General features: G+C 36.8%; 1 protein-coding gene across 1 annotated transcript in view; it reads right to left on the bottom strand.

The window, feature by feature from the left end:
- LOC114049505 (ectodysplasin-A receptor-associated adapter protein-like) overlaps nucleotides 1–16,547 on the bottom strand; it is an 84,420-nt gene that overhangs the window by 47,301 nt on the left and 20,572 nt on the right. The window contains 2 exon segments of the mRNA XM_027870746.1: nucleotides 1,328–1,386; nucleotides 6,951–6,990. Of these exon segments, the coding sequence (XP_027726547.1) occupies nucleotides 1,328–1,386; nucleotides 6,951–6,990 (99 nt within the window).

Genomic DNA, 16,547 nt, shown 5'->3' with positions numbered 1-16,547 from the left:
AAGAACCAAGTACTAGTTCTAGAACTGATCATTTTAGAGAGATGCCTACAGGCACTGAGAAATGAAATGCTTTGCCCAGGGTCATACAGCCAGTCTGTGTCGGAGGTAAAAGTGGAATTCTGGTTCTTCAGATTCTGAGGCCAGCAAGCTACCCAGTATTCCAAGTAGCCCCACTAATTTAAAAAAAAGACCAACCTTTAAATTATGTTTAATTTTCTCTATTGCTGTCTTTCGCTTTTAATTCTTCATGCATCATCTGTTATTTTATTAATCATAATGAAACTCTGGTTCCTAGAATATAGTACTGTAAATAATCACAACGATTTTTACTAGATCAAAAACAAAAACAAAACATCACCACACTTTCCCTTTCCCATCACACCAAGTGAAAAATGAATGAAAGCAACTATGGTTTCTAACTCACAGAGCATAAATCATTTACCCTCATCGAGTAGACAAACATTTATTTCAAAATCAGGATTATGAACTTAAAAATACCACAATGATTAGAAGAAAGACAAATTGTAGAGATGGCTGGTTTTACTGAGATGCAATATAATAGCTCATTCCAAAATCACAATTCCAATATATTTTACATAATTGCACATATATAATCTACATCAAATCGCTCACCTTTTTAGGGAAGAGGGAAGGAACGGGGAGGGGAGAAAAAGGAGAAAGGAGAAAATCTAGAACTCAATTTTTCAAAAAAATGAATGTTAAAAATTGTTTTTAGGGGCAGCTAGGTGGCGCAGTGGATAGAGCACCGGCCCTGGAGTCAGGAGGACGTGAGTTCAAATGCGGTCTCAGACACTTGACACTTGCTAGCTATGTCACCCTGGGCAAGTCACTTAACCCTGCGGTTAAGTTTTGGTTAGCCAAAAAAAAGAAAAAAAATTGTTTTTACATGTAATTGGAAAAAAAATAAAAAAATAAAAAAAACCATTTAAAAAACCAAAATTACAATTCCACTGATTTTTATTTAGAAAGTCTGTTTTCATTGTCTGTTCATTGCTTCTGATGAAAATTGCCGTAAAAATTTTGGTTAGTTTAAATGTACCTTCTTCTAATATAATTGAGCTTATTTTGCTTCAGGAATATTTACTCTTTACTTCTTTTATTGGTTTTCCAATTGTTCATTTCTATTTTCTCTTATATTTGAACTGATTTACCATTTCTGAATTTAGCTCACAATTATTTTTAAAGGAGGCCAAAGGGGAGAAAAAACAAACAAAAAAAACCCAAACCTCCTCAGTTGAGACAAAAATTTTCAGCATCATAAGTGTATACAATGTTCCAAAAATATAGTTTAAAGTATTTTCCTTACCTGATGTATTATGTCAGAACTTGGTGGAACTTTCAGTGTAATTGAATTATATTCCTCAGCTAAGAAAGATAAGACACAAAACTTGATATAAAGGAATACCAACATAATTGACACACATTCATCCCTCCTACAAATGGTACTCTTGGTGAGCTTGGTCATTTGCTTGCCAAACATCCTGTTCGAACAAGTCATACTAGGTCACTACTCAGTATCTTACTTTTGTGTTACAAACTAGACAGTACATTCAGATTTGTCTTCTTTAGGACTCACCCCTAAAGGATCAAAGCAATATAGTTTCTATTTTGTTGTGGTTTCCTTCTGAACACTTAAAAGATAGAAAAGAATAGGGGAGGGGGATGGGGAGGACGTAGGGAGTCAATTTATAACACCTTTCAAAAATTGCTTCAAGTTGACTTGTTCATTATTGGGTTTCTGCCACCCATAATCTCATTTCACAGCTTCCAACCTGTGATAAAAGGCCCACAGTGTATGTGTTATAATATAAATTAAAAATTAGAATGAGGTTCAGCTAGCTTTTTAGCTTGAATCATGTAACTCAAAGATAATTTTTTTCCTTCTACATCATGCAACTGAGGCTGAGTGTACATCTTCAACTTATTTTTACTTTTTAAAAAAGCTGGGAAGTTCAAAACAGACATACTAATTCTCTACACGTATAATTTTCTAAAAAGAAAAGGTAAAGGCTTTACCTTTCACATTTAAGGTTAGAACCTTGTCAATTGAAAAAAATAAGCTAGGGATAAGAATTGTGATTTTTGTTCTCTTTCCTCCATTACTGTTGACTTTTGAACCATGCCAACAGGAAGCATGAATCTTAGCAACTCCTACACCTTCCTTCAAAAGGTCCTAGATATATGACTTAAGCCCTGATTCTCATAACAGTGGACACTGTAATTTCAACAAATCCACAGCATTTTCTGTTCATTTTCCTGAATTCCTAGGTCAATTTTTATAACAACTTGAGTTTGGGAGGTTTTATTTAAATAAGGCATTTGAAGTACTTCTCATAGGTTCCTAGTTGTTCTTCTCTGCCTTCCCTCCTCCCTCCAAAAACCATTAAAAACAAACAGAGAGGGGTGGCTCAAATGTGATTTTCTACTATATTGTTCTGCTTTTTGTTATTGTTTCTAATCAATCTGTTTTGACCTAAAATTGGTACTAGAGTTAAAGAAGTCAACATTTGTGTGAGAAGCAGTGTTCATGGAAAGAGTATGGGTTAGGGGGTCTATGTAAATGCAAAGAGTGCTCATCCTAAGACTGGACCAGTAGCTATGAAATTGGTGGGCAAGAAGTATTATCAGATCCAAATGTAGACTATAGTGTACATCATATTTGTAATGTAGACTTAACTTGGTGGCAGCTAGGTGTGGCAGTGGATAAAGGAGTGTTTACTATGTTTTTTAGAGGCTGAGGAAAAACTCAAAAGATTAAGATCTATACAGGTGTGATTTTCTAGGTTTTTTTTTAATACTATTACAACAAACATAGTATTGTGGATAATGGAGGAATGGACTTGGAGTCATGAAGTCATGAGTTCAAATCCTGCCTTTGGACACTTTCTAGCTATTCAACCCTAAGTCACCTAAATTTCCTCAGTCTCAGTTTCCTCATCTGTAAAATGGGGATAGTAATAGTGCCTACCTCCCAGGGTTATTGTGAGGTAACTTTAAACACACTATAAATTCATTCAGAGACCTGGCACCAAGACAATTTTTAGTGAATGCTATAAAAATATGGCAAGGGTACAGGCTGGGCAATAATTTGTTAGGGAAAGTGGAGGTCATAAAATATTTAATAATGTAGTTGTGCATAACTGAAGGGCACACATCTATTCATTTTCATAGTGGTGGGGTCGTAGGGCTCAGAAAGGAGGTTTCTCCAACAATGTGGGATCCACTCTCTTAAAAAATGTTTCTATTTATTAAGCCAATAATTGAAGATTTTCCATCAGTTGCCATGGAAACTGGAAGCATGGAAACCAGCCATTCCCATGAGATGCCAGTAAAAGTATCCTATAAATTAATTCTCTGAACTTTTGCTCCAAACTTCAGTATGGTGCCCGTACAAAGTTTTCATGTACTTTATGGAAAAGTTTAGCAGATCAGATAAGGCTGAGTGCTGCCACAGGAGAAATTTCAGCATTTACTCAACAGCAGTGACACAACTGTAAAAAGGGAATGATAAACCCTTTCTTCTCATTGAAGATGTTGATCATTGAAAGTCCATCAGGTCTATTTGTGACATATATAGTAAAATCATATTAACCTGAAGTCCTCTATTTAAGCTGGGCCACAGACCACCTTTGTATTATCTACGGAAACAGGGTTTGTTAGGTAAATTAGCCAAAATTCCACAGGGTATATGTTTAACCTACCTCTCAGAGTAAACTTTTAAATAAGTTTATTTTAACTATATACAAATATGTACAGTTACAAATTACTCATCTATTAATTTAGGCAGGCCCAAAGAAATCTCTATTTTGTTAGAACTTAGTATGTTAGGACTTGCCAGAGCTTGTGACCCACTGACACACTCTTTGAGAACACTGAGTCATCTCACATGTAAGGGTGAATTTAGTGAAGGTGAAAGTAATTAACCTTTTTTTTTTTTAAACACAAACTATAAGGTTTTTTTGTTTTGTTTAGCTTTGTTTTTACTAATTCATTTAGGCCTTTCTTTCTATAAACCAATTATTTTGAACTAGTGAAGTCTGATTTTAAATGTGAAATAAAAATTGACTCCTGTTGGTTTAATTTATATAATAAATACAGGTTAACAATTTAAAACTTTTCACCAGATGCAAAATGGAAACACATTCTATTAACTTACAGAATTTGTTGCTTTTGTAAAGTGATATTTTAAAGGATATAAATCACATATTCTCTTCAAATCAAGTATGTAAAGGCAAGCAAATGCATATCACTCTAATTTTAAATCATTTAAGATTTTACAAAACTCAGGAGATTCTAGAATTTTCATTTAACAGAGTATTTGCATGCTAAACACCAAGCTTTAGCCTTCAAAACAGGAAATCTTTACATTTGATACAATATCTTTAGAAGAGTCAAACTATGATTTTGCATGATAAGGTCTTTGGCTTTTTCTTGGCCAACTCTGTTTTCAACTTGTATCATTGATGGTTGGCTTTTGCATTATTACAATAAAATCTTTGATTATTCTCTATTTTCATGTGCCTTGATCTCTCCCTCAATTTTCTTTTTACAATACTCCTCATTTCCTTAAATCCATTAAACCTCTAGGCTTGTGAGGCTAACTCTGATAAACCCAACTTTGTACTTTTAATTGCTTTACTGAAATAAGTATTTGGCTATTTAGCACATCGAGGTGAGACTATCTCCTTGAAGCTGGCTGAGAAACAACTATTATGGCATGGAATATCAAAAGGGTGGAGATGGGGGGGAAGGGATGCAATAAATCAGGCATGAAAAATGACTTTATTAGTGAAAATTTAAAAACTTCTTTGAAATGAATCACACACACACATATATGATCACATTCTTTCTTGGTGTGTGTATATATACATATATATAAATACATAAAATTCTTTGAAATGAATCACACACATATTTATATACAAAAGAGGGAGAGAGGTATGATCATATATATATATCTATAAAGAGAGAATGGGATCATATATTTGTGATTCATTTCAAAGAAGTTTTAAAATGATATACTATGTATGTGTGTATGTATAGATAGACTATGGAAAGAGAGAGAGAGAGAGACAGAGGTGGGGGAGGCAATCAGGACATTTAACAGCTCTAGGTAAATGGTTGTATGTTTAAATAGCTGCTATTTTTGTCATGGAAATTAAAGCTGAAAAGGACATTAAAGATTATTTGGTTTAACACCCTTATTTTGAGGTGTTTTCAATTTTTCTTGAGTAGTACTACAAAATGGAGTTACTAAAAAAAAAGGCTAGGGGAAATCTCTAAGCAGTTTAGAAAATCTGATACCTCCTGAAAAATCCTTTTAAATACAGTGGGTAGGTAGGGCTTACCCTAGGCATTCCTAGACTTCCCTTTCTGCCACTCTTTGTGTTCTCCCTGCTGCCCCATCTTTTAATTTCCCTCCAATTCAAGTACACAGTGCTTGCTTCTATCCCTCCTCACTAATATAAAAACCTGGCAATGTGTTTCCTTACCTTAAGCAAATAATATCATATGTTACTTTTCCCAGAGTTGTTAGTAGGGTAGGGGGTGAGGAGGGCAGTGGAGGTGAAGAATAAGAATGAATCTCTAATTATGGAAATTCTAACATCAGGCAATAATATGTACAGACATGGTGTCCCCAAAGGTCTTAGTGCTTAAATTGTATTGAGTCTTTGGGGGACACTCTGTATAAGTTTTATGTTTTATTTTTATCAGATCGGAGGGGAAAGCAGTTGATAACTACTTTGCCTGTACTTACTCTTAGCCCAGAAAGTACCTCCCAGTTCTCCAAAGAAGCAGCTTTGAGATCATTTGCCTGTATAAGAAAACTGTTGGGGAAACCCAAGTTGGGTGGGAATTCCCACTGTTTCCATGGTAGTGATAGAGCCTAACAAAATTGCCCACTTGGGTAATGCTGAGAGAGGAGAGAGAGATTTTCTACCTCTGACATTTCTGCAGAAATTACAGGTATCTGCAGCTGTATCTGACTGCAGGGAGTTTACCTGTCCCCTCCTCTCTCCCTTCCCAACCCATTCCTCCCCCCCAAGGGAGACCTCAGATCGAAAGCAAAATTTCTGACTTGGCAATGGTGTCAGGTTCAAATGTTCCACATACATGTTCAGGCCTGTGATCTCACAATCGCCTGGCTTGCTTCAATGACAAAATCTAATTTTGCAAGATGCCCTGCAGTATAAGCAATAGAAGATAGGCCACGTGATTTCAGTGGTCTATGCCGTGTATTGGCACTGGAGGTAGAGAGTGCTCAGGTTCATTAGCTTTAAATGAACAAGTGGAACACTTTATAGTTTGGCACAAGCAGGCCACAGATGGAATGTCATTCAACTAATTAAAACTTTATTTAAGTTTTAATGAAGACAAAATGAGAAATATTTTAGAGATTTTGATGACAAAATCCATTTTAGAGATATTTGTGTAGTAAGTCATATGTCAAATTATTTACATGGAAACATACACGTGTATATAATATATTTATGTATGTGTATGTAGATGTATGGGTATGTATGTTGAATATACACACATACATAACTGGGACCAGATCTTCAACTTTATTGTAACAGGGATTTATTGATGAGAAAAGTTGTTTACCAAAACAGATCAACACCTTCTCTTCAAGAGCTCCCTAAGCCACTGGAAAGATCAAATGACATGCCTAGTATCACACAAGCAGTCATGTATCAGAGGTAAGTTTTGAATCCAGCTCTTCTGGCTCTGAGGCCATCACTCTATCCACTAAACTATGCTGCTGCTTATCAAATGGGAGCTGTAAATTGTCCATGATATATTATCAAATTCAGAAAAAAGGATTGTATTTTGGCTGAACTATGGTTCAAAACAGTTTTATCATTTAACCAAACGTAATTAAATAAAAATAGTTGCATTAAAATTAAAATAACTATTATTGTACATACCTTTAGGGAGACCTGTATCTTGAACAGGATATTTTTCTGACTGTACGACAACAACAAAAAAAGGAAAGAAAAGTTGTATCAATATGAAAATATTTGATAATCAGATCAGATTAAGGTAAATTGGAATTTTCTGCTATGGGAAATAAATATTAAAATTATAATATTTCAAGTATTTTGCTTAAGGATTTATCAGCAGCATTGGTTTAGTTATTGTTATCAATCCCATTTTATAGATGATGAAATGATTCCACATGTATAACCTATATCAAATTGCTTACTGTCTCAGGGAGAGAGAAGGGGAAAGGGAGAGAAAGATAGAATTTGGAACTCAAAACTAAAAAGAAAAGTTAAAAATTGTTTTAACATGTAATTGGGGAAAAAATAAAATATTATTTTAAAAAAAGAAGAAATTAAGGCTCAGATAAACCATGGAATCTGTCTAATGTGACAAGGAGTCAATGTTGGTAAAACAAATGCTCCTAAGTTCTTAGCTTTGGCTCTGACCACTAAACCACACTTCCCCTCTTCTATATAGTATTTTTCTCCATATCTTACTTCCTGTATTTTAAGTATCTACATATCATTTGAGAGGCACTTGTTTTCTTTTTTTTCTTGAGATAACATTTTAATGGAAAATAACTTTATCTTCTGTAACAAATTCATGAGAAGTGATATTATATAAATTTTGACATATACATACATATTTTATACATACATATGTATATTTACATATACATAAAATCTCTTTAATGTTTTGCTTAATAGAAGATAGCTGAGGTCTCGTATCTGCTTCTACATTCAATCTGTTGCCATATGTTGTTTTGGTTGAAACATATGAAGAAAATCCAGTCTCAGATACATAATTGGAAAAGCGAGGACCTATTTAATAGCCACCTTAGTATTATTATAAAAATAGTTTTGACATTGCAGACCCCCTGAAAAGATCTCAGGACCCCCCACATGCTCCTGGACCACATTTTGAGAACTGCCAACATAACATATAGTTTGGTATGAGATTGCAAATATAAACTGGTTTCCTCAAAGAGGAAAGAAAGAAACAAGCATGTATTAAGTGCTTATTATGTGCCAAGCAGTTAGGTGGCACACAGTGGTTAAAGTACTAGGCCTGGAGTCAGGAAGACCTGAACTCATATCAGATCTCAGACCCTCACTAGTTACGTGACCTGTGACTTCACCTCTGTCTGCTTCCCTTTCGAGAGGCACTTGTTTTCAAATTAGATTGTAATTACACATTTCTCCACTATATAAACAGATACAGAAGGCAATATGGTGGAACAGTGGAAAGAGTACACACAGAATGTGGAGTTGGAGGACCTAGATTTGAATCTTGCCTTTAATTCTTATTATCTGTGTGACCTCAGAGAAGTTACTTAAACTCCCTGGACCTCAGTTTCTTCATCTGCAAAATGAGGGAACTGTAGTAGATGACTTCTGAAGTCTCTTCTAGCTCCCTATCTGTAATGTTACAATCCTATTTTGAAGGAGACTCAATTTGGAGTAAAAGAGTTCTGATCTTGGCTCTATTACTTACTATTTGTGTAACCATGGACACACACATTATTCTAGATTAATAAGGAGCCACTGGAATTTACTGTATTGTTGCCATAATCAGACTTGTGCTTTAGGAAAATTATTCTGGAAGTTCTGGGAAGCTTGGATTGGAGGTGGGAGAGAATTGAGGCAGGGTGACTCAGTGCTGGCTATGTGAGTTGATAGGAAAGGACACATGGGAGAGAACTGTGAATCTGGCAAACAAGTTTTGGTAAATGACTGAATATGTGGGGTGAATGAGAGGGAGAAGTCAGGGATGAAATAAAGGATATAAAACTAGGTGACTAGAAGGATCATGGTAACCACAATAGAAGGAACATTCTGTAAGGGATATGTGGAAATGAGTTCTACTTTGGATGTGTTGAGTTTAAAATGTTTACAGGACATCCAGTACAAAATGCCCATCAGGCAAAATGTCCATTGGTGATTCAGGGCTGGAGCTCAGGAGAGATACTAAGACCAGGATATAACCCAGTTTTCATCTGCATAAAGAAAATAATTTAACCGGTTGGAACCGGTGACGATATTAAGTGGGAGAGCGTAAAGAGGAAAGATGAGGGCCTTGGGGAACACCCATAGTCAGAGATCATGGTACAGATGATAAATCAACAAAGGAGTGGTCAGATGGGTGGGAAGACAAAACCAAAAGAGAACAGTGTCATGAAAACTCAGAGTGGGGAAAATACCTAAGAGGAGAGAGTCATCAGTCAGGGTTCAATGCTTCAGGAAGAGTGAAGACAAAGCAAAACAAAACAAAACAAAAAACAAAATCCCAAAACCAGACCATCACACTTGGTCTGTGTGAGACAGTCTGTGAGAGAGCAGCTTCAGCTAAGTGATGAAGTGAGAAGTCAGACTGAAAAGGGTTGAGGAAAGGACAGGTAATAAACATCAAATAATTTAACCTCTCTGGGATGTATCTTTCTCATGAGTAAAATGAAAAGTTTGTACTGAATGGTCTCTAAGGTTCCTCGCAGCTATAAATCTATGATGCTATTCATGTCATGATTTCTGCGCGCAATTTATTCTATATTGGACAAACATTTGAGTGCTTATACATATATTCATATAAGTTTCTATCTAAAAAAATTTAAAAAAAATTAAAAAAGAAGTTTCTATCTAATTAAAGATTTATAATCAGCTCTTATCAATAGCAGTAGAGAGGAATTATAAAAATAATTAATAAAATAACTCATTTCCATAACAAGTCACATTTTTATAGTGTTTTAATAGTTATGAAGTATTTTCCCCACCACCACCCTGTAAGGTAGATAGTGAGAATATTATAATCCTAATTGAGAAAACTGAGATTTAGACTGGTTAGGTGACTTGCTCAAGGTGAGGATTTCTGGGGGAGAGTCTGGGATAGGGAAGCGCAGTAGATATTTAGCCCCTCCCAAGTGTGTCACAATTATTTATTCTGAAGTGTCTTAAATCCCCAGGTTGTTAGACCTGCCTGTATTCCAAATATCCGTCAGTGAGTGTGTGATCTCATCAGTGTGGGCATTTCATCAGTTGGTGTGAATTATGACCTATCCATACTTTCTTATTATGTGTAGTTTTCATCCATGTTCTTCCATAACACCCTCATGGAGGATATATCCAACCTACTTTCCTCTAGTTGAGTTAGGTGACTTGCTACTTAACTTCACTACTTCTACAGAGGGCACCACTGTTTTTACAGCCATTTTTGACTTCCCTCTCTTTCACCCCTTAGTCCAATCACTTGATAAGTTTTATTGATTCTACCTCTACAATAAACCTTGTGTCTTTCCTTTTCTCCCTCACATAGCCGCCATCTTAATTTAGGTCCTCACACCTCTCACGTAGACAAATGCCAACAGGCTCTTAATTAATAGCTTCCTAGTCTTTATCTCTCACATTTCCAATCCATCCTCCATAAAGCTGCCAAATTGATCTTCGAAAACCACAGGTCTGATCATGTCACTCCCATGCTCAAGGTCACATATTAAGTAAATAAAGGAGATGGAAGTCAAACCCAAGTCTTCTGACTCTAGTACCTGTGCTCCTATAATCACTACTTATTTCAAAGAACAAATAATTTAAAATCCCTTATATTTACCTCTGGAATAAAATTTCATGTTTATATTAGAAATTTACTTTTCTTTCATGCACTGACTTACCACGGTCCAAAAATTCATCCCCTAGTGGTTAACCTCCTGGTGATTTGTCTGTCTCAGTTCTTAGCTAGGTCAGTCTTCAGATACTATAACTGAAACCTTTCTGGCATGAGAGAAGCTGCCAAAGTTTAGGCTCTCTAGGCCCTCTCTCCAGGGTCATATTCACAACATCATCAAGCAAAAGACTCAACTAGAGGAAAGTAGGTTGGATATATCCTCCATGAGGGTGTTATGGAAGAACATGGATGAAAACTACACATAATAAGAAAGTATGGATAGGTCATAATTCACACCAACTGATGAAATGCCCACACTGATGAGATCACACACTCACTGACGGATATTTGGAATACAGGCAGGTCTAACAACCTGGGGATTTAAGACACTTCAGAATAAATAATTGTGACACACTTGGGAGGGGCTAAATATCTACTGCGCTTCCCTATCCCAGACTCTCCCCCAGAAATCCTCACCATTGCTTCAATTCCCTGTTCTTTACTTCATGATTGGAATGAAAAGTATTTTTCCTCAGACTATACTTCAGCTTAGGCAAAGCTGCCTTTCTTTCTCCGAGCTCCTCGTGTGTCCAGCTCATACACCTTCCCTTAATACTTGCTGAAACGAAGGCATTATAATACATGTTTTTCTTTAAAAAGGTCCTTCCTCATAGCTAAACCCTGATAGGAGAAAGGAGGTAGTGACCTCACCTCCCACTCCCACCTCCACACTTTTCTTCTAATTCTCGCTGACCTGGAAAGTAACATGAATCAGTTGGTGAAAATGCTAGTAGATTAGGGGAAAATAAGGCAATGGGGGCTTTAAGGGCAAAAATCTGTGAAAGAAATCTACTGGCTTTTTGACTATAATGAAGTAGAATTTTTCCCTCTACTTAACTTCACTACTTCTACAGAGGGCACCACTGTTTTTACAGCCATTTTTGACTTCCCTCTCTTTCACCCCTTAGTCCAATCACTTGATAAGTTTTATTGATTCTACCTCTACAATAAACCTTGTGTCTTTCCTTTTCTCCCTCACATAGCCGCCATCTTAATTTAGGTCCTCACACCTCTCACGTAGACAAATGCCAACAGGCTCTTAATTAATAGCTTCCTAGTCTTTATCTCTCACATTTCCAATCCATCCTCCATAAAGCTGCCAAATTGATCTTCGAAAACCACAGGTCTGATCATGTCACTCCCATGCTCAAGGAACTCCCGTGACTCCCTCTAGCCTTTAGAATAAAATACAAATCCCTCTGTTGGGCTTATAAGATCCTTTCAGAATCTGTAGCTAACTCGCCTTTCCTGGGATACCGCACACTCATGTTTTGGTTTTGTTTTTGTTTTTTTCATGAATGGCACATTCTAACCAAACTGGCCTGCTTACTGCTCCAAGATCAGGTCACAGATCAAGAGCAGGAAGGCCCATCTAGTCCAAGCCCATTATTTCACAGGTAAAGGGACTGAGGCTCTGAGACATACAGGGAAACAGAGGTGCAGAAGGGTTGGGGAGAAGGAAGATGGTATGACACATCTCTGTGTAGAAGTGATGGGCTGGATATGAACCCAGATGTTCTGACTCTAAGGCTTGTGTTCTTTCCATTGTACTATGCTGCCTCTCCATACAACAGAACACTTTCTGCCTCCTTGCCTTTGCAGTCTGTCCCCATGTTGCACGCACCCCCCACTCACCTCAACCTCACAGATTCCCTTGATTTCTTCAAAGCTGTAGGAAACCTATATGGATCCCACTCCTTCAATAATTGCTCCACTAGCAATTCATTTTTATTCATTTTGCCTTTCATCTTCTATAACTGTGTTGTACCCTCTCCTCACCCCCACTACTACCCCCACAGACTGTCCTTTTGGGACAGGAATGTTTCATTTTTGTCTCCTTATCCCAAGTACCCAGCACTGTGCCTGGCACACAGTAGGCACTTAATGTATGCTTGCTGAACTGAACTTAATTTCTCTGAACCTCAGTTTCCCTGTCTGTAAAATGAAGATAAAAATACATGGAGTACCTATCTTACAAGGTTGTTGTGAGGCTCAAATGAGAGAATGATTGAAAAAATAGCTTGTAAATCTTGAAACTCTGTATAAATGTCAGCTCTCATCATTACCATCATCATCATTATGATTTTGTAATGGTTAAAGTTAGTCCACTCTCATGATTTTCTCTGCCAATGCTCCTTATTCCTAGAGTAGGAATGGATTGTTGAAGTTATCCAGGGATGATGATTTGCAGGTTGATGGATGAGGGAAGGTCAAAAAACAAAAAATTCTAAAGAAGTATCTGGTGAATTATCAAAGTAGTTAAAGATGGTCTTCAGGCTAAGTATGGAGGTAAAAGAAGGCAGAATGGGTCAGCTAGATGGAGAGACTAGGGAAGGGCAGAGGGGCATAAAATTGCAATAAAATCAAAGGATAGGTATAGAATGAGTAAGACTGGGAAAGAAGAAAGGTTAGGAGAGGCTCTGTTTGGAAACAGAATTTCAAAGCTGCAGATACCAGTGACGCAATTCCATGAGATGGTAAGGTCTACTATAGAGCAATGCCATGGGAATGTAGTGGGGTACAGATTGTGGTATACAAGGATTTTGTGGCCTTCAACACATAAAAGGTCATTGAAAGACAGTGGGAGAGGAATGGTAGGGAAACAGGAGAGGAGCATAAGATAATGATCACACAACTTCCTGGCCCTTAGGGTCAGGGGGACTAGGAGAATGAATGGCTTTTGATAGAGAAGGTACACAGTATCTAATGTTCTCGGAGGAGAGCCCATTTCAGTTAAAGAAAAGAGGTATAAGGAATGTTGGTTGAAATATCTAAGAATGTAGGAGTGTTTGCAATAGATTAGTGTTAGGGCACAGTGAAGATAAACAAACCGGTTGGTAGCAATCTTTGACAGGGATTGGAGTTCAGGAAAATGCTGTTAATAGAATGTCATTTACTCCTACGGTAGAATGATGGGATAATGGAAAATGAGGAGTCAGTACAACAAGAGGAATATTGATGTAACATGTTCCACAGGCGGGCCTTAATCACAAGGATACATGAAGAGTTAACACGTAGCAGAATTGTAATAAGGTCTTCTAATTTATAAATCTGATTACAACAAATTCCAAGTTACATCACAGATTCTCTTGCTGTACTTGGATTTTTGTTTCAAACGTTGCCATCAACTGGGGCTTAAGATTCTTTTGTTGTAATAAGAATAGGGACCAGACCTATGATTTCATTATTATATAGAACTCTGGATTAGTAAATTCCCTCTACTAATTTAGATTGGAATAGTAATTAGTATTATAGCCGGCAATTATATAGTGCTTTAAGGCTTACAAAGTGCTTTTATATCCATTATATCATTTGATCCTCTCAACAACCCTATGAGGTTGGTGCTATTATTTTGCCCATTTCATGGATGAGAAAACTGAAATTGAGAGAGAGGTTAAGTGACTTGCCCAGGGTCACATGGTTAAATAAGTATCTAAGGTAAGATCTGAACTCAGGTATTCCTGATTCCAAGTCCAGCAGTTTACATCCATTGTGACAACTTTCTTGTTGTTGTTCAGTTGTATGTGACCCTTTGTGATCCCATTTAGGACTTTCTTGGCAAAGATACTGGAGTAGTTTGCCATTTCCTTCTCCAGCTCATTTTACTGATGAGGAAACTGAGACAAATGGGGTTAAGCAATTTTCCCAGGATCATACAACTAGTGTCTGAGGCCAGATTTGAACTCAGGTCTTCCTGACTCCAGGCCTGGTACTCCATTCACTGTGCCACCTAGCTGCCCCATAATGACACCTGTGGTGGTGGTTGAGTCATGTGAGTTGTGTCCGACTCTCTGTGACCCCATTTAGGTCTTGGCAAAGATACTGAAGCAGTTTGCCATTTTCTTCTCCAGCTCATTTTACAGATGAGGAAGCAGAGGCAAACAGGGTTAAGTGATTTGCCCAGGGTCACATAGCTAGTAAGTGTCTGAGGCTAAATTTGAACTCAGGAAGATGAGTCTGTCTTACTCTAGGCCTGGTGCCCTATCTACTGTGTTACCTACCTCCCTTTTGTGACACTTTGCTGCCTCTTATAATCTTAGAGAGTTTTCCAAAGAACTGAGAGGTTAAGTGTTTTGCACAGGGTTATAGCTAGCATGTTTCAGAGGCCTTCCTGGATCTAAGACCTGTTTTCTATCCATGTTTGTTATAATAACATTTTTTAAAGATTAGAAAGTTATATTAATCTTTTGAGTTTTTTTAACAAACCATTTAATTTAAATGGATTTTTCTTGACCTTTAAAAAAGTATAAGAAGCACATGTTTATTTAGAAAATAAGTTGCTAGAAGCTTTAAATAACCAGATTTGGTGAGGCCCAGTCTCAATCAACAAATGAGTAAGCATTTATTTATCACTTACTGTGTGCCTAGCATTTAAGCATAGAAGATAAATGAGATCTAACAATCCATTAATTAACTGCGTGTGAGCGATTTTAATCTAAAGAAAGGGAAGGCTAATTGGACCAGGGTGACTGAGATAGAACGAAAAGTTTTCATGGAAAAGGTGAGATTTGAATACAGCCTGGAATTTTGATAGGCAGAGAGAAGGGAAGAGGGAATACCATAAAATATATGTAAGTAGACAAGTAGAGAGGAATGAGCATTGAGTATATTAAAGATAGGGATGAAAGTGGCCTGATCTGACTAGGACATCAATAGGTTATTTTAGTGCATGCACACATGCGCGTGCGCGCGCTTGTGTGTGTGTGTGTGTGTGTGTGTGTGTGTGTGTGTGTGAGAGAGAGAGAGAGAGAGAGAGAGAGATGGGAAATAAAGTTAGATAGGTAGGCAGAGGAAAAATCATGGATAGCTTTCAAAAGTCAAGTCCTCCATAGGAATTTAACTTTATGTGCCACTGAAGATTTCCATAGGAAGGAATCACAGAATAAAGACAGATTAGTCTGGTAGAAGTGTGCAGGGTATATTGTATAGATGAGAATGATGTGAGGAAGACCAAGTAGGAGATTATCATGGTGGGAGTAGAGCAAAAGGTAGTAGCAATGAGAATGAAGAAGGAAAAGAGGATCTGGGATACATTTTTAAAATATAACAGGACTTTGACAAACTGGATAAAAGTAGGATCACAAATGTCAAACACAAAGACTATGGGCTGCATGAGTCCCACCACACTCATAAGTGCAGTTCAGACCAGATTAAAATGTAACTGGAAAATAATTAATGAAATAAATAAAAATGCAATAAAACATAGGTAATGTTAACATGTGGTTTTCTAAGTCAATATGTAGCCCACAGAGGTCCTTATGTATGATTTAGTGGCCCTAGTTTCCATTTAAGTTTGACACCACGGATAGCATAATAATAATTCACCAGAGATGAATCCAAATTGTCTAGCTTGGCAGACTATAAGAATGGTGATACCACTGACATTTTGTAGTCTCTTTTTCTTTAAAATAAGCATTCATTCTGCAGTCTACTTTTTATAAGAGGCAAGTAACTAACAAGCAAAATGCTATCAGGGTTTATCTTTAAACACCTCCTAAACCCTCAAATAAAATAAAAATATTTCCTTGGATACATCATATGATCAGTCTATATTCAACCTCATCTCCTACCCTTCTATATCTATACTACTAAATAATCTTAATTGAAAAGCCTTAGAAATGGCAAGATTCTTAAAATGCATTCTGAATAATCAAGGAAAGATTAAACTATATTTGGTTTAGTTTAGTGCTAAGGATATTTTATAGTATAAACATTTTCTGAAAATTGGCAATCCATGTGTGGCATATGGTAAACTAGAATTCACCACACAGTTAATTAAACAGAATACCCCATTCTTTAACCAATGCTAATATTTGCTGCATATTATA

Source organism: Vombatus ursinus, unplaced genomic scaffold (assembly GCF_900497805.2).
Source record: "Vombatus ursinus unplaced genomic scaffold, bare-nosed wombat genome assembly UNPS02014798.1, whole genome shotgun sequence".
NCBI lineage: Eukaryota > Metazoa > Chordata > Mammalia > Diprotodontia > Vombatidae > Vombatus > Vombatus ursinus.
This window is presented reverse-complemented; position numbering and strand designations above follow the sequence as displayed.